This window comes from Castor canadensis, chromosome 4 (assembly GCF_047511655.1).
Source record: "Castor canadensis chromosome 4, mCasCan1.hap1v2, whole genome shotgun sequence".
In the NCBI taxonomy this organism is placed as follows: Eukaryota; Metazoa; Chordata; class Mammalia; order Rodentia; family Castoridae; genus Castor; species Castor canadensis.
The window spans coordinates 176,589,908-176,617,772 of NC_133389.1; the positions used below are offsets into that span (position 1 = coordinate 176,589,908).

At 40.4% G+C, this 27,865-nt stretch overlaps 1 protein-coding gene across 12 annotated transcripts in view; it reads left to right on the forward strand.

Moving 5' to 3' along the window:
- Sp140 (SP140 nuclear body protein) overlaps positions 1-27,865 on the forward strand; it is an 86,019-nt gene that overhangs the window by 18,352 nt on the left and 39,802 nt on the right. For 7 of the 12 annotated variants that reach the window (XM_074071947.1, XM_074071948.1, XM_074071945.1 and 4 more), the window contains 12 exons: positions 525-596; positions 2,411-2,482; positions 5,168-5,251; positions 5,619-5,699; positions 7,754-7,837; positions 8,193-8,273; positions 19,454-19,537; positions 19,921-20,001; positions 20,936-21,019; positions 21,404-21,484; positions 23,278-23,361; positions 23,707-23,787. In XM_074071947.1, coding sequence (XP_073928048.1) covers positions 525-596; positions 2,411-2,482; positions 5,168-5,251; positions 5,619-5,699; positions 7,754-7,837; positions 8,193-8,273; positions 19,454-19,537; positions 19,921-20,001; positions 20,936-21,019; positions 21,404-21,484; positions 23,278-23,361; positions 23,707-23,787 — 969 coding nt within the window. The remainder of the gene's footprint in view (positions 1-524; positions 597-2,410; positions 2,483-5,167; positions 5,252-5,618; positions 5,700-7,753; positions 7,838-8,192; positions 8,274-19,453; positions 19,538-19,920; positions 20,002-20,935; positions 21,020-21,403; positions 21,485-23,277; positions 23,362-23,706; positions 23,788-27,865) is intronic. The other 5 variants (XM_074071950.1, XM_074071949.1, XM_074071952.1 and 2 more) reach the window with 5 other exon arrangements.

Consider the following 27,865-nt stretch of genomic DNA (forward strand, 5'->3'; position numbering starts at 1 on the left):
TATGAGGGTACAGAGAGTTAGGGTGACTAGGATCAATAGAGTTCTCATGAGAGACCCGAAGGGCCTTGTTGGTTCCCAGGGGAGTGGATCAGAGCCTGGTGCAAAAGGACTCATTCAACAAAAATATTTCAGTAGCAAGAGCAAGGGATAGCAAAGACAGATGGTAGGATTAGAGCCTGCCACATGGGATACAGAGCTCTTGAGGAGTAAAATCAGAAAGAAAAGCTGAGATATAGGTAGGGTGTGTGATAAGGAGCACTGAGGAGCAATGAAGGAGAAAAAGAACTGAGAGGTGCACAACACTCTGCAGTGCAGAAGCAATAGCAAATGGAAAGTTGAGAAGGAGAAAGAAGACACAGGAAGGAGCAGAAAGGAGGCAGAGCAAGGCTGGGCGGGGGGCCAGTCTCAGGTGAGATCCTTGGAGCAACTGAATCTTTTCCCAAGGAGAAGCTCAGCTGTGTGCTATATGCAAGAATTCAGCAGGAATGCCTGAAGTTCTCTACCCCTCCTATGTTTCTCTTCAGTTCCCAGTAATTGCTTGGCTTTCCAGAGAATGAATGAAGGAAATGCTGAAGAGGTGTTCAAGCTACCACCAGGTAACTATGTTTTAAATGACCAGTTACCTCACTGAAATTATTTGCCTCCTCTGTTTGCAAGGGCCACTTCTCTTCCTTCTCTCCTTACCACTCCCAACACAAACACATATTTTCATTTACCCTGTGGTTGCTGTCCCCAGGTGTGTGGGAGGCAAGGGAAAGGTAAGCCCCTTAATGGAACAGCAACTGGGTGAAGAGCTTAAGGGTACAAAGTATTAACAATGTAGATTAGAGAGCAAATGGAGCTTCCTTCCCTCTCCCGGTGTTTTCTATGTCAGTATGGAACACTGCTTCTCCATTCTTAATCAGAAACCTAGAAGTTATTAATGACCGGTCCCCTCCCTCCTAGTCATCTAGTTTGGTCAATTCTGTCTTCCATATATCTCCCCCACATCCTTTCCTCTCCACTGCCAACACAAACACCCTAATCAGATCTTCCTTTTACCCTGGAGACTATGGAGATGGCCTTTAGTCTCACACTTTTCCCCAAGTCATGCTCCATCACGTCCATTCTCTCCAACATGGTGAGATGACTCAGAAAGATGCAGGTTAACGTGCCTTACTTTCCTATTTTAAATAAACAACTTCTTGTTATAAGGATTAAGTCCATTTTCCTTTTCAAGGCTGCAGCTTCATGCCTCTCCTGCTCTTCCTTCAAAGCTTATGCAAAACTTTTATAGTAACTTTAATTTTCTGATTCTTCCACCTTCTCTGATCCTTTGCCCATGCTTAGCCTTGTGACAGAATGGCCTTTTTGAGCCTCCTCCACTCTCCATCCTGCTCACTAACCTGGTGAAATCACATTCCATCCCAGAGATACCTTTTCTGATGCTTAATTCTAGAAGGTAACAGGATGAGAAATGGGTAAGATGTAAAGCCCAGCTTCAAGGAGGCAAAGGAAAGAAAGGGAGTGGGAGACAGACATGGAAAATGAGGCAAGGCAAGACAAAGAGAAGTACCAAGAGTCCAATGGCCAGACCCACAGGTAGAAACAAAAGAAGCAGAGAAGAGCAGAAAAGGAAGAGTGGGCACCAGCGGCCTGGGCTGTCACTAAACGACCATTGTGCCAGTCATGGGTCAAAATAGGAAGAGGAAATTAGGTTCCTGGAAGAGTGGGTCAGGACCCAACACAAAACTTTAATTCGGAGTGACAGAATCTCTCTGTACTTTGCACAGTACAGTGACTAGAGACAACTAGAATATGTCATACATTTCAAAAGGACTTTGAAAGTTTTCATTATAAAGAAACGATAAATGTTCAAGGAGAGAGAGATGTTTAACTTGATTTAGACATCATACAATATATATATATATATATATACGTGTCAGGCATTACATGGAGCCCCATTGACAAGTGCAGTTGTTATGTATCAATTAAAAACAAGTTATAAAAGATGGTGATGAAAAAAGAAAACAATGTTGGAGTGAGGAAAGGGAAATGACAAAGAGCCAAAAAGTATAGGAATGGAGCCTACCCCTGGGATAAGAGAGACCTAGAATAAGAGAGCTAAACTGACCCTAGGAAAAGAGAGAAAGGCAAGAGGAGGGAGAGACCAGCAGCTGAGATGGCTGCACCATTGAAGAGACACACAACTAGGAAGAAGAAACGCATGGAGGCTGGACCATAGGGAGAACAGTGAGAAGTGGAGAGAAGGAGACGGAGAAGCAAAAAGATGAAAAAAGAGGCTAAAAGAGCAACTGTGTGGCTCTCAGTGTGTGGAATGAATGCATGTTCTTCCCACCGAGGGAGGCCCAGCATGCTGACATCTGCCCTAGGTCTCCTCCACAGTTCATCATTGTCTTGTTCTCCACAGAGACCTGTCATCCCCAGACTCTCCAGTTGACTACTGAAAGAGCACCCAAGGAGGTGCTCAGGCTGTTACCAGGTAAGGAAGAGGGCAGTGATGAGTTAAATTCCCAACTGCCTCAATAAATGTCTGTTTTCTAGTCAGTATAAAAATCCCTGTCTCCTATCCCACCTTTCTGTTCTTCATTTTTGCATACACGCAGATGGAGTTAGGTTCATTTTCTGTTTTTTTATTTCAAAACCATGAGACAGAGAAGAGTAAAAAAGATGAGTAAGTTCCTGACTGGAGAGTGTGTCCTGTGTGCAGAACATAGGGAAAGAAATGACAAAGTTAGGCTTGCCTGTGGTGGTGGACCCGTATGTCAGCAGGCTGTGCCAGGTGAGGTGGAAGATTATTTCAGCTGCTTCTGGAAGCACCAGGAATGTGACCTAACGTTTGCAAGTGATTGAAATCTCACAATTTAGGGAAGTCATCTGAGAGATGGTTAGGATATATCTGACAGAGAAGGGTCTCTGGTTCCATGGTCTCTGTGAAAATGGAAACACCTTTGTGAACCTGGGAGAACAGATCTTCAAGAATGAGGAAAATGTAGAAATCATGGAAAATTTCCAGACATCCAGGGGGCCAAAATAAAACCTCAAGAAACAGAAATAGAAAAGGAGAAAGGGTTGGGAAGCAGATAGGAGGAACGCGGTTTGAGGCCAGCACAGGCAAAAAAGTTACTGAGATCCGATCTAAATAAACAACCCAGGCATGGTAACTCAAGCTGTAACACCAGCTGCACAGGAGGTATAGGTAGGAGATTCATGGTCCAAGACTGACCCAGGCAAAAGTGAGGATGCTATCTGAAAAACAGCTACCGCAAAAAGTATGGAGGTGCAGCTCAAGTGGTCAAGTGCTTGCCTAGCAAGTGCAAAGTCCTGAGTTCAATCCATAGCACTGCCAGTAAATATGTAAATAAATAAAACAAAGGAGAAAGTGGGAGACAAAACAAGACAAGGATAATGTCAGAAGATGCAGAGACAAAATCTAGAGAAAACTGTAGAAAGTAATACTGAACCACTACTACTAGTAATGGGGGAAGGAAGTCAAGAGGAAGCTAAGTAGACAATTGGCACAGAGTGAAAGCTGTCCAGGGCAAGGAGGGAAGACGTGCAGACTGTAGCACTAGATAGAGAACCTTCCAGAAAAGACATCACTATGTTTTCAGATAAGGTCTCCAAAGGAAAAAGGAGGCTTTCAGACTTATCAAGCTATTTTACCTCCTTTCAGATAACAGAATAGTTTTCAAGATAGGGTAGACCTGTCTTGTAAAGCACATCCTTCTGTGTGTCTGAGGACATTTTTTCTAGAATTTTCTCCAATAGCATACCTCTCAGGAACTGACCACTCCCCCAGGGACACTATCATTTTCCTGCTAGCACTAGAAACTCCTGTTTACCCAGGCTTCTCTCTTTCAGCACGTCCTGTTGCTCTTACACCTGTCCTTATGTTCTCACCATTGTTGTTTGCAGGGGTAAATCACATCCTATCATCCTCCCTTATGCCTGCTGATCTTTTTTGTCCTAGGTTAAACAGTTTCCCTTCTTATGGGTTTCTGTAGCTTCCATTTGCCATGGGGAGGAACGCCTCACCTACATTCCTAACTCACTCTTAACACAGGGGTTACAACATTCAGATCTTTCCTTGATATGTGGCCTTGATATGTGTTGGGTGGTGTTGACTTGGATGCCCCCCTCCTTTGCCCCTTGTCCCCTTCTCTGATCTGATTCTGTTATCTTATCCCAGTATTATGCTTAGGAAGAGAAATGGGGAGACAGAAACAAATGAGATGGGGAAGAGGAACAGGGTGCAAGAGACAAAGAGAAGAGACAGAAACACATTTCAAGAGCAGCTTCTATGTGAGGCCTGAGTTCAAACCCCAGTACCGCCAAAACAAAGCAAACAAAAGCAACAAGAAAAAATAAAGAACTGATTCTAAAGACCTCGGCAGTCAGAAACAGGGCAGAGAGAATACATGAGAGAAAAGGGGAAGGAGAGAGAGGAGAAGATCAGGAGAAAGTGAGCTGGAGGATGGCCTTCATCCTTGGTGATAGTAACAAGAGTGTGCCCAAAGTGTGAATTCAAAGCACAGACCATCAAGGTCTGGACAGGGATGGTCCCAGGCAGGACCCACTGGAGACAACCACACCTTCACTCTGCTTTTCTGATCATGATTTCCCCTTAGTTATACACTCAGACCTTGGCTGCCTCCTGAGGCATTTCATTTCATTTCATTTCTGCAGAACAGAGCAATGTCTCTTTGGAAATGTGTGAGGGAGAAAAGCCCTAGGCCACCTTGTGCTTCCCACCCAGATGTGGGTCAGGTGAGGAACTGAGCATTTCCATCCCTGGGCAGCAGGTGCATCGGAAGCATGCAGATGGCTGCTATTGGGGTCCCGGCAAACACGCTCCACTAATACTCAGATATGAGCCTTCCCATTTGCATCAGCCTTTTGTAATACAAGGAGGAATTCCTGTGAGTCCTGTTTGGAACAGTGTGATCCTTACTGGTAGGAGATGTGTGTTCACATGTTGAAGTAGTAAGAACCAAGGAAAGACTGTTTTCTCATTTTCATGGCTCTTGTCTAAGCTAAAGGTTCAATATTATGATATCCATGCCTGTGCACCTCTCTTTTCTCTGAACTTCCTGGTTCCACCTGCACACTTGAGTTATATTTCTGGGGACCTCTTCATAATCTGTTGTGTCCATGTGTTTTACAGTGTCCTGTAATCATAAAGATTCACAGATGATCACTGAAGATGGAGCAGAGGAGGTGGCCAACCAAACACTCTGTAATGGAGGAGGTAATCATGCTTCAATTCCCAATCAACTCATGAGTCTTTGCCTTTATTTCTGTAGGAACAAAAGTCTCCCATTTCCCACCCATTCTATCCCACTCCTTTCATGTAACCGGGCAGAAGAAATTGGCAGAGCTAGGGAAGAGGGTCAGATATAAGAGAAAACAGGTTGTTCAGGGAAGGAGTCAGGTGGGTGGCCTGTCCTCTGCACTCAGTGATAATGGCAGAAGCTGTGTTAACCATGGTGCCAGGGTCTGAAGACAGGGATGTTCCCTATTGGGTCACATGAGCCACATTGGTCTTCCTGGTTCTCTCTTGGTGGGCTTCCTGTTTTGGTTCCCTTTGCTAGAAGGGATTTTGTTCCTCTCGGCAGAAGGTGACAGTACTTGTTTGCAATCATTTAATGGAGATGAGTCCCGGGATACCTTGTGCACACCACCAAGAATCGGAGGAGGTAAGGGAAGAACTTACTGCAAGGTGTTGGGAGAATGGACTCTGAGTTGTGTTTCTTGGTAGATTTATGATAAGCACACTTTACAAGAAAAAGTTTCAGTTATTCCTTGAATACTATTCTTCATATTCACCCATGGATGGAGGGGAGATTCAGGAGACAAGAAATCTTGAGAAACTCCATGTTGTTTTTATTGTCTTACTGGTGGTTCATTGTCACATTTACAAAAGTTCATACGATATGTTGAAGTTGCATTCACCCCTCTATCATTCTCTGTTACTCTCTCTCCCCTCATTCCTGGAATAGTTTCAATAGATCTCATTTTTCCACTTTCGTACATGAGTACATAGTATTTCTACCATATTCATCCAAGGAACTCCATGATCAAAGGATCCTGTTTGATTTTAGGTGTTCATCTGTCCATTTGTCTTAGAAATGAGTTATGATAAGAGCATGCTCTTTTTGCCTTGTCTTTTCACACCTACCACATTGTTTCTTGAATTTTGTAACAATTTCTGTTACAGTGTTTATTTTTTAATGGAAACCAAAAAGCTTGGCAGTCCTGTGCTAGTTGATAATTTTTATCATTTTTTACACAAACTTGACAAAACTTTCAAAGAAACAGTATAACTATCAAAATGACAGCATTCAGATGAACTGTTTACAAAATCAAATGCTATTTTTTAAATTAATTCTGTTCATATGTCATTTGATCATATAGTGTTTTCTCAGAGTACTTTCAGAAGTGTGTTATTTTTTTTATCCCCTAAACCCTTAGATAGGGACATTTTTACTTTTTTAAGATACTAAAAACATAAAATTGGATAAGATACAGCTGTATCATAAACCCAATAGGGACAAAAACAGCAGACAACAAATTCTCCACTTGGGCTTGGATTCTGTGCAGGTGGCATGAGTTTGGGAGAGATCACATGATTTGAGTCCAAAGTGCAAGTCCAAAGGTCCTTTGTTTACCCAAAAGAACCTACCAGGAGTAATGGAAAGGGATTTCATTTAGCAAATAAGCAATGCTTAGGGAGAGAAGAAGAAAAAATCGTAAAGATCAGAAAGTATGTGAATGTCATCTACTTATGAGAGAAAAGATACCCAGAAAAATAGAGGTAGAAAAGATGAGCACAGAGCATTGTGAATAATTCATTACATCACTCAGGAGGAAAGACAAAAATCAGGGAGAGAAGAAATGTCAGGGAGAGGAAATCCAGAGAGTCACAGAGAACCACAAAGCTTCAGTGTGTGGTGATGGAGACATGTGCACTATTAAAAGAAGCAGCTAGTACCTAATATCATGCAAAAGGTGGAGCTCATTTTTTTTCTTTTTTGAGGAAGTGTCAAACTACATAGTCCACTAGACCTCACTATGTAACCCAGGCTGGCCTCAAACTCAGCATCCCCCTATCTTAGCCTCCTGAGTGCTGGCATTACAGACATGGGCCACCAACCCAGCTGGAACTCATTGTTTTAAAATCAAGAAACTCTTTTGCTTGTGAATCACATTTCCTCTGACAAGCACTCATAGTATAGAGTGTCTGGGGAAATGTGTGTCTCAGGGATTGGTGGATATTCAGAAGTGGCCTAGTGTGGGGACTGGTTGACCTTTAGCATCTTTGGAAATGTGTGAGGGAGAAGAGCTCCAGGCCTCTTTGTGCTCCCCACCGAGATGTGGGCTGGGTAAGAAACTGAGCATTTCCAGCTCTGAATGTCAGGATGCATGGGGAGCATGCAGGTGGCTACTATTGGAGTCACAGCCAACACATTTCAGCTAATCCTCAGATAGGAGCCTTCCCATTTGTGTTGGCCTTTTTGTCCAACACAAGGAGGAATTCCTGTGAGTCCTGTTAGGAACAGTGTGACCCTTATTGGCAGGAGATATGTGTTCCCTATTCATGTTGAAGTAGTAAGAACTAAGGAAAGACTTTTCTCCTTATCATGGCTCCTGCCTATTTAAGCTAAAGGTTCAATATTGTGAACTCAATGCCTTGAACCCATGTTTTTTCTGAACTTCCTGGTTCCGCCGGCACACACACTGTATTTTACAGTGTCCTGTAATCGTGAAGATTCACAAATGATCACTGAAGATGGAGCAGAGGAGATGGCCAGCCAAGCACGCTGTAATGGAGGAGGTAATCATGCTTCAATTCCCAATCAACTCATGAGTCTTTGCCTTTATTTCTGCAGGAAGGAAAGTCTCCTCTTTCTCCAGTCATTCTATCCTGCTTGTACCCTGGCAGAAGAAATTGGCAGAGCTAGGGAAGAGGGTCAGATATAGGAGATAATGAGTTGTTCAGGGAGGGAGTGAAGGGGGTGGCTTGCTCTGCATTCAGTGATAATGACAGGAACTGTGTTAGCCTTGGTGTCAGGGTCTGAAGACAGGGACATTCCCCATAGGTCTTCCTGGTTCTGTCATGGTGGGCTTCCTGCTATGGTTTCCCTTGGCCATACACAGACTCCTCTAAGGGATTTCAATCCTTTTTGCAGAAGGCAACAGTACTTGTTTGCAATCATTTAATGGAAATGAGTCCCTGGATGCCTTGAACTCAACACCAAAAAGTGTGCAAGGTAAGGGAAGGACTGTGTGGTCTGCAGGTTATTGGGAGGCTGGAATCTGGCTGGTGTTTCCTGGTGAAGTTATTCTTAGCACACTTCACAAGGAGGATGTGCAATTGCTCTTTGGACACTGTTCTTCATATTTACCCATGGATGGTGGGGAGGTTCAGGTAGATAAGAAGTCTTAAGAAACTGTATGATTAAGGGCTCTTGTTTGCTGTTAGGTGTTCATATATTCAGTTGTCTTAGAAATGGGTTAGGACAAGAAAGAGTGCTCTTTTGCCTTGCATTTTCACACCTAGTATACTATTATTTCAATCAATGTAACAATTCCTGTTCTCATTTAGTCTTTATTTTCTATGGAAATCAAGGGGCTTAGCATTCCTCTGCTAGTTGATAATTTTTATCATTTTTTTCACAAACTCGACAAAATCTTTAAAGAAACAGTCTAATATTATCAAATTGACAGAATTATTCAGATCATCTATTTATGAAATAAAATAACCAAATTTTTTTTTAAAACCAATTTTCTCCATATGTCATTAGATCATATGGTGTTTTTTCAGAGTACTTTCATAAATGTGCTATCTTTTTATCCCCTAAATTCTTAGGCAGTGAAACAATTATTTTTTCAAGATACAGCTGTATTCATGTGGTTTGAAGGTGGAGGGCATCATGTTAAGTGAAATAAGCAAGGTTCAGAAAGACAAAGGCCACATGTTTTCTATCATATGTGGAAGATAGATCCAAAGGATAAACACATACACAAAAACAAACATGATCACATAAAAACTTATATGTAGAACATGCTTGTAACAGTGGAACTACTCTATGAATCTCTGGGAGGAGGGAAAGGAAAAGACAATGGTAGACGGGCAACAATATCATAATACATAACATCTGTAAAGGTAGAGGATATAATGATATGTATTGGAAGCTGTTGAAAAATGGGGGCATGGGAGCAAAGGAGTCAGGGAGAGTAATGGAAGGGGTTGAATGGACCCATGTAAAGAACACTCACAAAGGGGACATTTCAAGAAACCCCTTTGAACATTGACTTAGCAGTTAATAAGGAAAGTCAGGAATGTAAAATAGGTATAGTGTGTGTGGGGGGAGGGAAAGTGAATGAAGGAGATGAAGGTGAGGGAATATGGTTGATGGACGTCATATATTTATACAAAATAGAGCAATGAAACCTCCTGCAATTGCTTTAAATGGGGCCGAGAGGAGGTCTAGGGGAAGAAATGGTGGGGGCCATTTAACCAATGTACAATATAAACCTATTTGGAGTTGTCACAATGAATCCCCACTGTACAAGGAATATATCCTAATTTTAAAAAATACAGAGTGTTATGAGACCCAATAAAGACAAAAAGAGTAGAGATCAAGTTTCTGGATGGCTCTACTTCGGCTCTGATTCTTGAAGCTGGAATGGGTTGGGGAAAGGGGTTCCATGGTCTGAGTCCAAAATCCATGTCCACAGGGCCTTTGGGTACCCAGATGGACCTATCAGGGGTCAATGGAAAGGGATTTTATTTAGCAATAAAGAATGGTAAAGGAAAGAAGAGGGAATAATCATAAAATTAGAAAACATGTGAGTGTAATGTGCTATATGAGATAGAGGATATCCAGAAGAATAGAAGTAGAACATAGAAGCAGTGTGAAAAATATGGTATATCATTCAGGGGAAAAGACAGACAATCAGGGAGACAGATAATTTCAAGGGGAGGAAGTCCAGAGGGTTAGAGAGAAGCACAGACCTCCAGAGTGTGGTGATGGAGATGTGGGTACTATTTTTTTAAATTTTTTATTAGCATGTAATAGTTGTACAGGGGGAGGGTACATTGTGACATTTACATATATGCTTGCCATATATCTTAGTTAGATTTACCCCTTCTATCATTTTCCCTCATCTCCTCATCCCCTTTCTTAGAACCATTTCAACAGGTTTCAGTATTCTATTTTCATATATGAATACAAAAATATATCCACCATACTCACCCTCACTCCTCCTTTCCTTATGCACCCCCTGAAAAGATCCATTTAACCCCCCTTTACTTCATTTTTTGAAGTATAAATTGGTAGTCCAAGGGGGTTTTGCCTTGGCATTTCAGACATGTAATTATACTTTAATCAAATTAACCTCCTCATTGCTTACTCTTTCTCTATCACCCTGCTCCCCTGTTATTCCACAGCTTAAAATACATTACATTATGTATGTTATCTTCATATATATATATATATGTATATATATATATATGGAAAGTTTCAATATTTTTTATTGTCTAGCATTCTTATTCTTTTCCCCCCATTTCTGTAGACAAACCCACCAATACAATCTTGTTCTCTCTCTTTCTCTTTCACTATATACATGAATATAAAAGCACATATATGTATTTATATGTGTACACTTAACTTATAGGTCAAATGTGTGTCCTATTAGAAGAAGCAGCTACCTCTTAATATCAAACAAAAGCTAGCACTCAGTTTTTGTTCTATTTTGAGATACAGTCTCAGTCTCACTACATAGCCAAGGCTAGTCTAGAACTCACTATATAACCCCGGCTGGCCTTGCACTCAAGATCCTCCTGTCTCAGCCTCCTTATTGCTGGCATTATAGGCATGTACTCCCACACCCAGCTGGAGCTCATTGTTTTAAAATCAAGAAAGAGTTTTGCTTGTGAATCATGTTTTCTCTGACAAACACTCATATTGTTGACCTTTAGCAGTGAACGCAGATGACCAGAGCATGACTGGTACCATTCAGCTAACTAACAGAAGCATGAGTATATGAGTGTTTGCTTGGATTCCTTACAGAGCCCATGTACTGGACTGACACTACCATAGAATAATTGGAATGATTCTGGATGATACTGGTTCATGTGGCCAAAGAAACATGTGTTTTCCTAGCAGTGTAGGAACATTTAATGCTCAGCTTCCCCTCATTAAAGGTGTCCCTCATTAAAGGAAGCAAGTAGAACCCTCAAATAGTGTCCATACTCAAAATATCTTCTCTGAAATAGAACACTGGATTCAAAATACTTGGATTTCCCTTCATTGATGAAGAGTGATGGAGTTTTTGGGTTGAGAGTGTTATGCATGGGGAAAGTGATAGATCAAAGAGAAGCAAAAATATTTAATAGTTAATTATTTGAATGGCAGAACACCCTTGAATGTGTATAGTTAGTAATAGAAATACACTGCATACAGTATCATCATATTAAAGGTGATTCCAGCACAAAATCTCCACAAGTTTGACTAATGTAGTCATCTGCTATTGCTTTGAGACAGCTAGCTAAACTGTGTCCATTATCATTGGGCCTTTAATGTCTGTCATATTTTGACCCACTACCCATAGAACATGGTTTATTGTTTTACATACAAACAAAATAAGGAAATTATGATATTATAGGGGATTCAGTGTACATGGTCATTGATGGAGTATTTTTAAATCCTCAAAGTCTTTTCAATTTCTGTACTCCAGGAGAAAGACTCCCAGATAATCAATGTAGTCCAAATGCATAAATCTCAACATGAAACATGAGGCAACAAGGCAACAGCTCTCCCTCAAAAGCCAACTGTACCACTAAGGGCTTAAGCAATAGCAAAGAGGAGGAAATATCAAAAATTGAGTTAAAAAAATAGTAAGACTGATCAATGAGCTCAAAGAGGACACACATAAGCTAGTGATTTAACTCAAAAAGGATATGAATAAACAACTAACTGAGCCCAAAGAGAATTCAAACAAATGAATGAAATAAGGAAGACAATGCAAGATAATAAAGAGTAAATTGATAAAGATATGGAAATCCTGAAAAATAATCAATTTGAAATGAATAGTTCAATATCCCCCCCAAAAAAACTCAGTTGAAAGTTTGGCTAACAGAGTGGAGCAAGTTGAAAATAGAGTATCTGGAATGGAAGACAAAATAGAGAAATGGTCAGTCAAGACCATTAAAAAATGTGAAGAGAATATGAATGAGACACCATCAAAAGACAAATTCATGAATCATGGATATAAAAAGGACAAGAGATACAAACTAAAGTTGGAGATAACTTATTCAATGACATAATAGCTGAAAACTTCCCCAGTCAGGAGAAAAAGAAGGGCATCCAGATACAGGAGGCTTTCAGAACATCAAACCAGAAAGACCAGACATACAACAATCAAAGACTCAATATACAGAACAAAGAATATTGAAAGCTGCAAAAGAGAAACAACAGGTCACATATAAAGGCAAACCCATTAGAATAACATCAGATTTCTCAGTGCAAACTCTAAATGCAAGAAGGTTGTGGAAAGATATGTTTCAGACCCTAAAAGAAAACAAATGTCAACCTAGACTAGTCTATCCAACAAAACTATTCTTCTTAATTGAAGGAGAAGTGAAAATTTCCACAGCAAACAAAAATTAAAGAAATTTATATTCACCAAACCAACACTACAGAAAATGCTTAAAGGAACCCTACAAACAGAAGAAGGAATTAGACACAGCCAGGAAAATGCAAGAAAGAATAAACCCCACTACCAAATAAACTTGTAAGCAAGAAATAGGGAAAAAGGAAACATCAGAAAACAAAACAACAAAATCACTGGAAATACTACATACCTCTCAATTTTAACACTGATTGTTAATGGCCTTGATGCCCCAATCAAAAGCCATAATATAGCAAGTTGTATTAAAAAGCAAGAGCCAACCATTTGTTGCTTACAAGAAACACATTTCACTGACAAAAACAAACATTGACTTTGAGTGAAAGGGTGGTAAAAGATCTTCCAACAAAGGACCCCCCCAAAAAACAGGCAAGAGTAGCTATACTCATATCTGACAAAGTAGACTTCAGACAATAAAGTCAGAAGGTCACCTCATATTAACAAAAGGAATAATTCATCAATAGGAAGTAATGATTTTTAACATATATGTGCCAAATAACATTGGTGCACCTAACTACATTGATAAAAACACACCTAGACATAAAAGCACAGATAGAATCCAACACAGTGATGGTGGGAGACTTCAATCCCCACTGTCACAAATAGATAGTTCATTCAGACAAAAAAACTCAACAAAGAAACATCAGAATTAATAGACAAAATAGGCCAAATAGACTTTATAGACATCTACAGAGTATTTCATCCAAATACCACCAACTACACATTCTTCTCAGCAGCTCATGGAACTTTCTCCAAAACAGATCATATTATAGAACACAAAGCAACTCCTAACAAGTTTAAGAAAATTGAAATAACCTCCATATCATATTTGACCACAAAGGAATATAACTAGAACTTGACAACAAAAGAAACTACAAACATATTCAAATATATGGAGACTGAACAACACATTGTTGAATGGCAGGTGTATCATTGAAGAAATAAGGGAGAAGATGAAAAGTTCCCAGAATCTAATGAAAGTGAAAACACAACCTGCCAGAATCTGTGAGACAAAGAAAAGGCTGTGCTAAGGGGAAAGTTTAATGAGTGTCTACATAAACAAACAAACAAACAAACAAACAAAAAAGGAAGATCTCAAGTAAATAGCTTAATGATGTACATTAAGCTTTTAGAAAAACAAGAACAAGCTTAACACAAAGCTAGCAGAGAGAAATACTAAAGATCAGGGCCAAGATCAATGAAATTGAGACAAAAAACTATTCAAAGAATCAATGAAATAAAAGGTTGGTTCTTTGAAAAGATTAATAAAATGGATAAGCCCTTAGCCAATCTGACTGGATGGAGGAGAGAAAAGACGAATTAATAAAATTAAAGATGAAAAAGGGGCCATCACCACAAATATCAATGAAATCCAGAGGATAATTATGGAATACTTTGAAAACCTATATCAAATCAACTGGAAAAATCTAAAAGACATGAATAAATTTCTAGATGCATTTAAACAACCAAAATTGGACCAACAGGTTATAAAGCACATTAATGGATCTATTACAAGCAATGGGATTGAAGCAGTAATAAAGAGTCTCCCAACAAAGAAGAGCACAGGACCTGCTGCATCTGGCTGAATTTTACCAGACCTTTAAAGAAGAATATATAAACAGAAACAAGAACAAAAATCACATGATCCACTCAGTAGATGCAGAAAATCCTTTGGTAAAATTCAACATCCTGTCATGCAAAAGCTCTGAAAAACTAGGATAGAAGGAATGCTCCTCAACATAATAAAGCCTGTGTATAACAAACCTATAGCTAACATTATACTAAATAAAGAAGAAACTGAAACAATTTCTGCCAAATCCAGGAATGAGACAGGGTGTCTACTTTCCCCACTTGTATTCCATATAGGTTTGGAATTCCTTGCCAGAGCAATAGGACAGGAACAAGAAATAAAAGGGATTCAAATAGGGAAAGAAGAAGTCAAGCTATCCTTATTTGCAGGTGAAATTATCTTATACCTAAAAGACCCTGAAAACTCCACCAAAAAACTCCTAGACATCATTATAAACACTTTTGGCAAAGTAGCAGGATACAAAACCAATACACAAAACCAGTAGCTTTTGTATATACTAACAATGAACAGATTAAGAAAGAAATAAGGGAAACAGTCCCGTTTATAATAGTCTCAAAAAAAAGTAAAACACTTAGGAATAAATTTAATGAAGCAAGTAAAGGACCTCACCAATGAAAACTATAAGTCACTGAAGATAGAAACTAAAGAAGACATCAGAAGATGGAAATATCTCCTGTGCTCATGGATTGGCAGAATCAATATTTTGAAGATGGCTATATTACCAAAAGCAATTTACATGTTTAATAAAATAAATCTCTATCAAAATTTCAGTGACTTTTTTTTTTTGCAATACTGGGGCTTGAACTCAGGGTCTACACCTTGAGTCACTTCACCAGCCTTTTATTTTTGTGATGGTTTTTTTTTTTTTTTTTTTTTTTGAGATAGGGTCTTGCAAACTGCTTTCCTGGGCTGGCTTTGAACTGTGATCTTTCTGATTTCTGCCTCCTGAGTAGCTAGGATTACAGGCATGAGCCACCGGTGACCAGCTAAGTGCCATTCTTTACAGAGATAGAAAAATCAACCCTAAAGTTCATATGGAAGCACGAAAGACTTCAAATAGCCAAAGCATTTCTGAGCAAAAAGAGCAATGCTGGAGGTATCACATTACCTGATCTCAAACTTTAGAGCCATAGCAATAAAAGCAACATGGTATTGGCACAAAAACAGACATGAGAACCAATGAAACAAATAGAAGACCTAGACATACATCCATGTAGCTACAGCCAACTGATTTTTGACAGAGGAGCCCAAAACATATGGTGGAGAAAAGACAGCCTCTTCAACAAATGGTCCTGGGAAAACAAGATACCCAAAGGCAGAAGACTGACACTGGATCTCTGTCATTTACCCTGTACTAATATCAACTCAAAGTGGATCAAATGTATGAGGCCTGAAACTTTAAAACTACTACAGGAAAGATTAGGGGATACAATGGGACATGCAGGCATAGCCATAACTTCTTAAATAGAACTCCAGTGGGTCAGCAATTAAGAGAAAAGATGGACAAATGGGACTGTACCAACTCAAAAACCTTCTTCATAGCAAATCAAATAGTCACTAGACTTAAGAGAGAGCCCACAGAATGGGAGAGAATCTTTGCCAGTTACTCATCTGATAAGGGACTATTAGCTAGACTCTATAGGAAGCTCAAAAACTAGACTCCAAAGAATCAACAACCCAATGACGAAATGGCTACATAAATTGAACAGGCAATTTTCAAAGGAATGGGTATAAACTTCCAATAAATACATGAAGAAGTACTCAGCTTTCCTGGCCATAAAAGAAATGCAAATCAAAGCTACACTAAGATTTCAGTTAGAATGGCCATATTCAAGAACACAAACAACAACAAATGCTGGCGAGGATGCTGTGAAATAGGAGCCCTTATACACTGCTGGTGAGAATGCAAATTAGTACAACCACTATGGGAAGCAGTATGGAGATTCTTCAAAAAACTAGAGATAGAACTGCCATATAATTCAGTGATACCACTCCTCAGCATATACCCAAAGGAGTGTAAGTCCAGATACAATAGGCACACTTGCACATCCTAGTTTATTGTAGCACTATTCACAATAGCCAAACTATGAAAACATCCCAGCTGCTCTACAATTGATGAATGGATTAAGAAAATGTGATATATATATGGAGTACTACTCAGCCATAAAGAAGAATGAAACTATGTTTGCCAGTAAATGGGTGGAATTGGAGGACATCATGTTAAGTGAAGTAAGCCAGGTTCAGAAAGACAAAGGCCACATTTTTTCTCTCATATGTGGCAGATAGATCCAGAAAATAAATATGTACACAAAAACAAACAAGATCGTTTATACATTTATATATAGAACATGTTTATAATACTGGATCTATTCTATGGAACTCAAGGGAGGAGGGAAAGGAAAGGAGCATCATAGTGAGTCAACAATAGCAAAATACATTGCATCTTTGCAGTAAATGACAATGACATGCACTGAAAGCTGTGGAATAATAGGGGATAGGAGTAAAAGAGTAAGGGAGAGGAATAGAGAAGTACAGGGGTTGAACTAACCAAAGTACAGTATATTCACAACTGAGATAAATTGAAAAGCCCATTGAACACTGACCTTGGAATTAAAAATGAAGGGCAGGACTGTAAGGTAGGTTCTGTGAGGGGTAGGTACTTGTGGGAGGGGGGAGGGTAAATGAAGGGGATAAAGGATGGTGGGTATGGTTGATGTACCTTATATACATATATGAAATAGTACAATGAAACCTTTTGCAATTTTCAGGAGGGGGGAGGGGGAAAGGATGAGAGATGGTAGGGCAGACCTAACCAAAGTTCAATGTAAGACTATTCAGAAATGTCACAATGAATCCCCCTGTGCAACTAATTTATGCTAATAAAAATGCTTTGAGAAAAAAGAAATAAGGTACATAAACAAAAAATAGAGTGTATAGAGTAGTAGTGGATTTTTACTACTAGTAATGTGGGAAGGAAGTGAAGAGGAAACTAAGTAGAGAAAAGGTAAGTTAGGTAAAAACTTGGTACAGAGTGAAAGCTGTCTACAGAAAGGAGGAAAGAAGTGGCAGCCTGTAGCCCTGGAATCAGAATTAAATAAGAGAACTAGATAATAGTCACTGAAGAGCGAAACTTCCAGAAAAGGTGCCTACTTTCACAGTAAGTTTTCAGAGTAAGGTCTCCTGAAGGAGAGGGAACTCTAAGAAGTATCAAGCAATTTCACCCGCTCTCAGATAACAGAATGGTTTTCAAGCTCATGTCTGTCAGGCAGGTCTGTCCTGCAAGCCATCCTTCCATGTGTCTGAAGATACTTTTTTCAGAACCTTCTCCATGGGATGCTTCTTAGGAGCTGAACACTCCCCAAGGGACAGCATTGGCTTCCTTCTAATACTTGAAACTTCTGCTTATCCAGGCTTCCTCTTTCTGTAAAGACAGAAATGTCCTGTGTTCTTGTGCACCTGTCCTCATGTTCTCATGATTCTTTTCTTGTAAGAGTAAGAATTATTTTTTTTATTATCACATAATTGTTGTACTGGAGGTACATTGTGACACTTACAAAAGTTTTACATTATGTTGTAGTTGAATTCACCCCCTCCATCACTCTCCTTTATCCTCCCCTCCCTCATTCCTGAAATAGTTTCATCAGGTCTCATTTCTCCATCTGTATACATGAGTGCCTATATTTCCACTACTTTCACCCTCCTACACCCTTTCCTTATGCCCTCTTCCCTTCCACTGGTGCCAGCCCCAGATGGGAACTGTTTTACCTTTTGGTTCTCCATTTTTGAAAAAAGGTATTTTTATTTGTTTAAGACAGTTATACAAAGAGTTTCATTGTGGTATTTGTACGTATAATAGTATTTTAACTCAAATGTTCTCATGATTCTTATTTGCAGGTATAAGTCACACCCCATTATTTCCCCTTTATGCCTGGGGTCTTTATTGTCCTATGATTAAACAATTTCCCTTCCTGTGCGTTTCTGTGGCTTCCCTCTGCCATGGGACCCTCATCTATACTTCTCCCTCACCTCTAACATGAGCGTTAATGACTCCAGAGGTTCTAACAATCAGATCTTTCCTTTATACGTGGGTTTTGAACACACTTTTCTCTGTGTTGAATAATTGTTGCCTTGGACCTTCCTCTCCCCCTTGTCCCCTTTTCTGATCAGTTCTATCACCCTACTCAGTGTCGTGCTCAGGAAGAGAAATGGGGAGACAGAAGCCAATGAGATGGGGAAGAGGGCAAAGACCAGGGCGCAAGAGATGAAGAAGGAGCAAAGGAGACAGAAACACATGCAAAGAGCAGCTTCTATGTGAGGCCCTGTGTTCAAACCCAGTACCAACAAAACACACACACACACACAAAGAGAACCTTCTAAAGACCCTGGCAGCCAGAAATGGGACAGAGATCGAATATGTGAGAGGAAAGGGGAAGGGGAGGGAGGAGAGAATCAGGTATCAGGAGGAAGTGAGCTGGAGGATGGCCCTCAGCCTTGGTGAAAGTGACAAGAATTCAAGTGAATTTAAAGCACAGACCATCAGGGTCTGGACAGGGATGGTCCCAGGCAGGACCCACAGGAGATTCCCACACCTTCACTCTGCTTTTCTGATCATGATTTCAACCTTGGTTATACACTCAGACCTTGGCTGTCTCCTGAGGCATTTCATTTCATTTCTGCAGAACAGAGCAATGCCTCTTTGGAAATGTGTAGAGGAGAAAAGCCCCAGGCCACCTTGTGCTTCCCACCCAGATGTGGGCCAGGTGAAGAACTGAGCATTTCCATCCTTGAGCGGCAGGTGCATCGGAAGCATGCAGATGGCTGCTATTGGGGTCCCGGCTAACACACTCCACTAATACTCAGATAGGAGCCTTCCCATTTGCGTTGGCCTTTTGTGGAACACAAGTTGGAATTCCTGTGAGTCCTGTTTAGAACAGAGTGATCCTTATTGGTAGGAGATGTGTGTTCCTTATTCATGTTGAAGTAGTAAGAACCAAAGAAAGACTCTTTTTTCCCTTGCATGACTCCTGCCTATTTAAGCTAAAGTTCAATATTGTAAACTCAATGCCTGTGAACCCTGTTTTTTCTGAACTTCCTGGTTCCACCTGCACACCTGAGTTATGTTTCTGGGTCCCTCTTCATGATCTGTTGTATCCTTGTATTTTACAGTGTCCTGTAATCGTGAAGATTCACAGATGATCACTGAAGATGGAGCAGAGGAGGTGGCCAGCCAAGCACGCTGTAATGGAGCAGGTAATCATGCTTCAATTCCCAATCAACTCATGAGTCTTTGCCTTTATTTCTGTAGAAAGGAAAGCCTCCTCTTTCTCCAGCCATATTATCCTGCTCTTTTCACATACCCAAGCAGAAGAAATGGGTAGAGCTAGGGAAGAGGGTCAGATATAAGAGACAATTGGCTGTTCAGGGAGGGAGTGAGGGGGGTGGCTTGTCCTCTGCACTCAGTGATAATGACGGAAGCTGTGTTAACCTTGATGCCAGGATCTGAAGACAGGTATGCTCCCCATCAGAGATACCTGAGCCATCTCGGTCTTCCTAATTCTCTCATGGTGGGCTTCCTGCTATGGTTCCCTTGGCTATAAACAGTATCCTTTAATGGATTTTGTTCTTCTCTGCAGAAGGCGACAGTACTTGTTTGCAATCATTTAATGCAGATGAGTCCCAGGATGCCTTGTGCACACCACCGAGAAATAGGGAAGGTAAGGGAGGGACTGTGTGGTCTGCAAGGTGTTGGGAGAATGGACTCTGAGTTGTGTTTCTTGGTAGATTTATGATAAGCACACTTTACAAGAAAGAGATCCAGTTATTCCTTGAATACCACTCTTCATATTTACCCATGGACTTGGGAGATTCAGGGAAACAAGAAATTTTGAGAAACTCCATGACTAAGGGCTCTTACTTCATGTTGGGTTCCATATATTTAGCTGTCTTAGAAGTGAGTTAGGATGAGAGAGTGCTCTTTTGTCTTGTCTTTCAAACCTAGGACACTAATATTTGAATTGATATAACAATTTCTGTTCTCACTCAGTCTTTATTTTCTATGGAAATCAAAAAGCTTGTCATTCCTGTGCTACTTGATAATTTTTATCACTTCTTCACAAAATTGACAAAAACTTCAATGAAACAGTATATTAACTTGACAGAATTCAGATGATATTTATAAAACCAAATGCTGTTTTTTAATCAATTCTTTCCATTTGTCATTGGATCATAAAGTGTTTTCTCAGAGTGCTCTTATAAGTATGTTATCTTTTTATTTCCCAAAACCATAGGCAGGGAAATTGTTATTTTTCCAAGATATTAGAAACATAGAACTGGATAAGAAACAACTGAGTTATGAGACCCAAGAAAGACAAAAAAAAGTAGAAATCAAGTTTCTGGATGGCTCCACTTGGGCTCTGATTCTGTGAAGCTGGCATGAGTTTAAAAAGGGGTCCCATGGTGTGAGTCCAAAGTGCAAGTCCAAAGGGCCTTTGTGTACCCAGAGGAACCTACCACGGGTAATGGAAAGTGATTTCATTTAGCAAATAGGTAATGCTTAGAGAGAGAGGGGAAAAAATCTGATTCCACCTGAGCACCTGAGTCATGATTCTAGGTCCCTCTTCATGGTCTGTTGTGTCTTGTGCTTTTCAGTGTCCTATAATCATGAAGATTCACAAATGACTACTGAAGATGAAGCAGAGGAGGTGACCAGCCAAGCACTCCATAACGGAGGAGGTAATCATGCTTCAATTCCCAATCAGCTTATGAGTCTTTGCTTTTCTTTCTGTAGGAAGGAAAGTCTCCTCTTTCTTCAGCAATTCTTTCCTGCTCTTTTCACATACCCAGGCAGAAGAAATGGGTAGAGCTAAGGAAGAGGGTCAGATATAAGAGACAAGGAGTTGTTCAGGGAGGGAGTGAGGTGGGTGGCCTGTCCTCTGCAGTTAGTGATAATGACAGGAGCTATGTTAGCCTTTGTGTTAGGATCTGAAGACAGGGACATTCCTCATCGAAGACATTTGAGCCACCTTGGTCTTCCTGGTTCTGTCATGGTGGGCTTCCTGCTATGGTTTCCCTTGGCCATACACAGACTCCTCTAAGGGATTTCATTCTTTTCTGCAGAAGGCAACAGTACTTGTTTGCAATCATTTAATGCAGATGAGTCCCTGGATACCTTGTGCACACCACCAAGAAGTAGGGAAGGTAAGGGGAGGGAAGGACTGTGTGGTCTGCAGGTTATTGGGAGGCTGGAATCTGGGCTGGTGTTTCCTGATGAATTCTGGCTTAGCTCACTTCACAAGGACTTACTCCTTGTTACTTGATCCAGTTACTCCTTGGATTTTGTTCTTTCCATTTACTCACAGACATGGGGAAATTCAGGAAGGCAAGGAGTCTTGAGAAACGCTGTGATCAGGGGTCTTGTTTGATGTTTGGTGTTCATAGATTCATGGTATTAGAAATGTGTTGGGATGAGAGTATGTTCTTTTACCTTGTCTTTTCACATCTACTAATACTATTATTGAATTGATGTAACAATTCCTGTTCTCATTCAGTCTTTATTTTCTTTGGAAATCAAAACTTGTCATTCCTGAGCTAGTTGATAATTTTAATCTTTTTACAAACTTGACAGAAGCTTCAAAGAAACACTATAGTACTGTTAAACTGACAAATTCATAGGCAGGGAAATTGTTATTTTTTTCCAAGATACTAGAAACAGAGTGAATTAGATACAGCTGTGTTATGAAACTCAATAAGGACAAAAAGAGCAGAAATCAAGTTTCTGGATAGCTTCACTTGGGCTTCGATTCTGTGAAGCTAGCATGGGTTGGTGAGAGAGTCCCATGGTGTGAGTCCAAAGTGGAAGTCCAAAGGGCCTTTGATTGACCAGATGAATCTTCCAGGGGTCAATAGAAAGGGATTTCATTTAGCAAATAAAGAATGCTTAGGGAGAGGAGAGGAAAACATCACACAGGTCAGAAAATATGTGAATATCATCTACTGTATGAGCTAGAAGATATCCAGAAGATCAGAGGTAGAAAAAATGAACACAGAAGCAAAGTGAAAAATATAGTATATAACTAGGAGGAAAGGCAGGCAATCTGCAAGAGAAAAAATGTCAGGGGGAGGAAGTCCAGAGAGTCACAGAGAAGCACAAAGCTTCAGTGTGTGGTGATGGAGACGTGTGTACTATTAAGAGAAGCAGCTACCACTTAATATTACACAAAAGGTGGGACTCCAGTTTTTTCTGTTTTGACTCAGGTACTAGATAGTCCTAGCTGGCCTAGAACTTACTATGTAACTCAGGCTAGCCTCACACTTAAGATCCTCTATCTTGGTCTCCTGAGTGCTAGCATTTGAGACATGAACTACCAACCCAGCTGGAACTCATAGTTTTAAAATCAAGGAACTCTTTTGCTTGTGAATCACATTTCCTCTGACAAGCACTCATGTTGTAGGGTGTCTGGGGAAGTGTGTGTCACAGGGATTGGTGGATATTCAGAAGTGGCCTTGTGTGTAGACTGGTGGACCTGTGGTATCTTTGGAAATGTGTGGGGGAGAAAAGCCCCAGGCCACCTTGTGCTCCCCACCCAGATGTGGGCCAGGTAAGGAACTGAGCATTTCCAGTTCCTGCCTGGGTGGCAGGGTGCAGTGAGGAGCATACAGAAGGCTTCTACTTTGGTCACTGCCAACACACTCCACTAACCCTCAGATATGAGCTTTCCTATTTGCCTTGGCCTTTTGTGGAACACGAGGAATTCCTGTGAGTCCCGTTTGGAACAATGTGACCCTTATTGGTAGGAGATGTGTGTTCCTTATTCATGTTGAAGTAGTAAGAACCAAGGAAAGACTCTTTTTTCCTTTTCATATCTCCAGCCTATTTAAACAAAAGATTCAATATTATGATCTTGATGCCTGTGTACCCCTACTTTTCCTGAGCACTTTGAGGCAGGTTTCTGGGTCTTTCTTCATGGTCTGGTGTGTCTTGTGCTTTTCAGTGTACTGTAGTGGTGAAGATTCACAAATGGTCACTGAAGATGAAGCAGAGGAGGAGCTTAGCCAAACACTCTGTAATGAAGGAGGTAATTGTGCTTTCAATTCCCAATTTGCCTTTCTTTCTGTAGGAAACAAAGTCTGTGCTTCAGCCATTCTATAGTGTTCCTTTCACACTCACAGGCAGAAGGAATGGGCAGAGCTAGGGAAGAGGGTCAGATATAGGAGATAATGAGTTGTTCAGGGAGGGAGTGAGGGGGGTGGCTTGCTCTGCATTCAGTGATAATGACAGGAACTGTGTTAGCCTTGTGGTCAGGGTCTGAAGACAGGGACATTCCCCATAGGTCTTCCTGGTTCTGTCATGGTGGGCTTCCTGCTATGGTTTCCCTTGGCCATACGCAGACTCCTCTAAGGGATTTCACTCCTTTTTGCAGAAGGCAACAGTACTTGTTTGCAATCATTTAAAGGAGATGAGTCCCTGGATGCCTTGAGCTCAACACCAAGAAGCGTGCAAGGTAAGGGAAGGACTGTGTGGTCTGCAGGTTATTGGGAGGCTGGAATCTGGCTGGTGTTTCCTAATGAATTCTGGCTTAGTTCACTTCACAAGGAGGAGATCCAGTTACTCCATGGATTCTGTTCTTTACATTTATTCATGGACATGGGAAATTCAGGAAGGCAAGGAGTCTTGAGAAACGCTGTGATCAGGGGTCTTGTTTGATGTTTGGTGTTCCTATATTCGTGGTATTAGAAATGTGTTCGGTTGAGAGTATGTTTTTTTACCTTGTCTTTTCACACCTACTTATACTATTATTGAATTGATGTAACAATTCCTGTTCTCATTCAGTCCTTATTTTCTATGGAAATTAAAACTTGTCATTCCCGAGCTAGTTGATCATTTTAGTCATTTTTATTTTCACAAACTTGACAAAAGATTCAACAAGAGTATAGTACTATTAAATTGACAGAATTCAGATGAAGTATTTATGAAAACAAATGATTTTTTAAAACCAATTCTGTCCATATGTCATTGGATCATACAGTATTTTTTTCAGAGTACTTTCGTAAGTGTGTTATCTTTTTATCCCCCAAACCCTTATTCACAGAAAATTTTACTTTTTTGAGATACTAGAAACATAATACTGGATAAGATACAGGTGTGTTATAAGACCCACTAGGGACAAAACGGTAGAGATCAAAATTCTGGATGGCTCCACTTGGGCTCTGATTTTGAGACTAGCATTGGTTGGGGAGGGGGTCCCATGGTCTGAGTCCAAAGTACAAGTCCAAAGGACCTTTGGATACACAGACAAACCTGTTAGGGGTCAATGGAAAGGATTTCACTTAGCAAATAAAGAAAGCTAAAGGGAGAGAAGAGGAACAATCATAGGGATTAGAAATGTATGAGTATCACCTACTGTTTGAGATAGATGATATCCAGAAGAACAGAGGTAGAAAAAATGAACACAGAAGCAAAGTGAAAAATACAGTACATCACTCAGGGGAAAGACATGCCATCAGCAAGAAAAGAAATGTCAGGGGGAGGAAGTCTAGAGAGTCACAGAGAAGCACAGACCTTTAGTGTGTGGTGATGCAGATGCAACTCCATCAAGAGAAGCAACTACCACTGAATATCACACAAAATGTGGGCTCAGTTTTTTCTGTTTTGAGTCAGGGTCCCACTAGATAGCCCTAGCTGGCCTAAAACTCACTGTGTAACCTAGGCTAGCCTCACACTCAAGATCTTCCTGTCTCAGCCTCCTTCCTGTTGGCATTACTGGCATGTACCTCCACACCAGCTGGAGCACACTCTTAAAATCAAAGAAGAATCATGTTTTCTCTGACAAACACTCATATTGTAGAGTGTCTGTGGAAGTGTGGGTCTCAGGGATTAGTGGTCTTTCAGAAGTGGTCTTGTTTGGGGACTGGTTGACCTTTAGCAGAAAACAAAGTATTATGGGAATGTGGCTGGTATTGCTCAGCGGACTGACAGAAGATGGGAATGTGAACGTTTGCCTGGTGTGCTTCCAGGGCCTGTGCACTGGACTGCTGCTGTCACATAATAATTGTGAGGATTTGGGTTGATACTGGTTCCTATGGCCAAGGAAAAAAATTGTTTTCCTAGCAGTGTAGGAAGTTCTGATTCCCAGTTACCCCTTTAGATGCCCCTCACCCAAAGCAGCAAGAAACATGAAGTGTTATCCATATACAAAGTGTCTTGTCTGAAATAGGACACTGCATTCAGAATCTTAGGATTTCCCTTCATTGAGGAAAAGTTACAGAGGTGCTATGTTGAGTATGTTATGCCTGTGGATGGTGATAGACCCAGGAGAAACAATAATACTTAATTATTAATTATTTGAATGGCAGAACACTCTTGAAAGTGTAGATTTTGTAAAGGAATTGTACTGTCTGCAGTCTCATCATATTTAAAGGTGACTGTAGTACAAAATCTCAAGAATCCTTGACTGATAAAATCATCTGCTATTGCTTTGAGACAACTAGCTAAGCTGTGGCCATTAGCAATAGGCCTTTAATTTTTTTGTCATAATTTGACCCAATATCTGTAGAGCATGGCCTAGTTTTTATGGTCACACAAAAGATATAGGTTATGATAATATGGGAGATTCAGTGTATGTGGTTCTTGAGGGTGATTTTTAAAATCCTGAAAGTCTTCTCACTTTCTATACCCCAGGAGAAAGAATTCCAGATATAATCAATGTAGTCAAATGCAGCGAGGCCCTGATATTTTAGGAAGGTTTGACCTCCGTTGGCTTCAAGTCCAAGTCAATCCTAGAAATCCACTTATTTGTCTTACGGTCATTGCATTGGATAATTCTGGATACTACCTAACTTTTCTTTATATAATGTACTACCCCCACTTCCTTTTTCAAAAGTTAAATTAGAATTTTTTTTTCTTTTATTATTCATATGTGCATACAAGGCTTGGTTCATTTCTCCCCCCTGCCCCCACCCCCTCCCTTACCACCCACTCCAGCCCCCTCCCTCTCCCCCCCACCCCCTCAATACCCAGCAGAAACTATTTTGCCCTTATCTCTAATTTTGTTGTAGAGAGAGTATAAGCAATAATAGGAAGGAACAAGGGGTTTTGCTGGTTGAGATAAGGATAGCTATACAGGGCATTGACTCACATTGATTTCCTGTGCGTGAGTGTTACCTTCTAGGTTAATTCTTTTTGATCTAACCTTTTCTCTAGTTCCTGGTCCTCTTAGAATTTTTCCTTACATATTTTGTGTCATTTTTTTTTTTTGGCCAGCTCAATAATTAGATTAAGTCTAGATATAGAGCTGAAGGAGTTGACCTATGTATGGGTCAGAGAGGATAACAAGTGAGTTTTATATCCCTTATGACTTAAGTAAGGCTTAGGAGAGGATGATTGTCTTTGTTTTTCATTGCTGATTAACGAATTACCACAATTATAATGTTTAATTCAACACCCATTTACTATTCATAGTTCCACAGTTCATAATTTTAAGGCTTAATTTACTTCTCTGTTCAGTCTTGAATATGTATGTTATCTGTCTAGCCTAGTTTGGCCTGGCTGATATTCTGGACAAATGCAGGTATTTTTGTTGTTGGTGGTGGTGGTGGTACTAGGTTTTGAACTCAGAGCCTTTTGCTTGTTAGGTAGGTACTACACCACTTGAGCCACACCTCCAGCCCTCTTCTCCGTCTTAACATGACTGAAGATCCCTTGTCAGCCAGGCTGAGCATGTGTCTCAAGGTTCTGGGGAAAATCCTGCCACCAAACTTATACAGGTTGTTGATAAATCTTGTTTCTTGTGGATGTAGGTCTGAGGTCACAGATTTATTGTTGACTGTTGTCCAGGGATCTCTCTCAGATCCCAGGTGCTACTCACATTCCTTGACATGTGGCCCTCTGGTCTTTAAGCTTCCATAACATGTGAGTCCCTCTTCACACTGATTGTCTGATGTCTTCTTCTGCTGCCAACTGGAACAAACGCTCTGCTTTTAAAGGGCTCATGTAATTAGGCAAGGCCCAAGATGATAATCTTCATTTTTAAAGGTCAGTTATGCTATATTAACTAACCTAATTATATAATATCTTTGTATTCATAGTTCTTTGGATTAGGGGAGAAAATCCTTGGGAGCCATTTTTAAAATGTGCCTATCACAACAGGGCTTAATACAACCTATAGAAAATCATTGTGTTGATGAGTCATTGACTTTCTCAAGCAACTAATATCAAGTGGGACATCAAACAAAGTGAAACATGAAGGTATCAAAGACAAGAATTTGTGAGTCCCAGGCTGTACCCAGAGTGCAGCTGCTGGAGGTGGCTATTCAGAAGGCCACTGTATGTATCTAAGTTCCTGAGACAGACACAGATGGAGCTCTGAGGGCCAAAGACAAGAAGAGAATGCTGGACATTTGGACCTAGCCTACATCCACACTTCTCACCAAGAATCTCAGACTGCTTTGTTTTGTTTTGTTTGTTTTAGACTGTTTGTTTTATCATGAGGTTTTTGGATTTTTCCTCTTGTCTGTCCTCTATCTCTAAACCATTCTGTGTAACATACAGTGCTCCCCCAAACTACTATTTCCTATACCTTC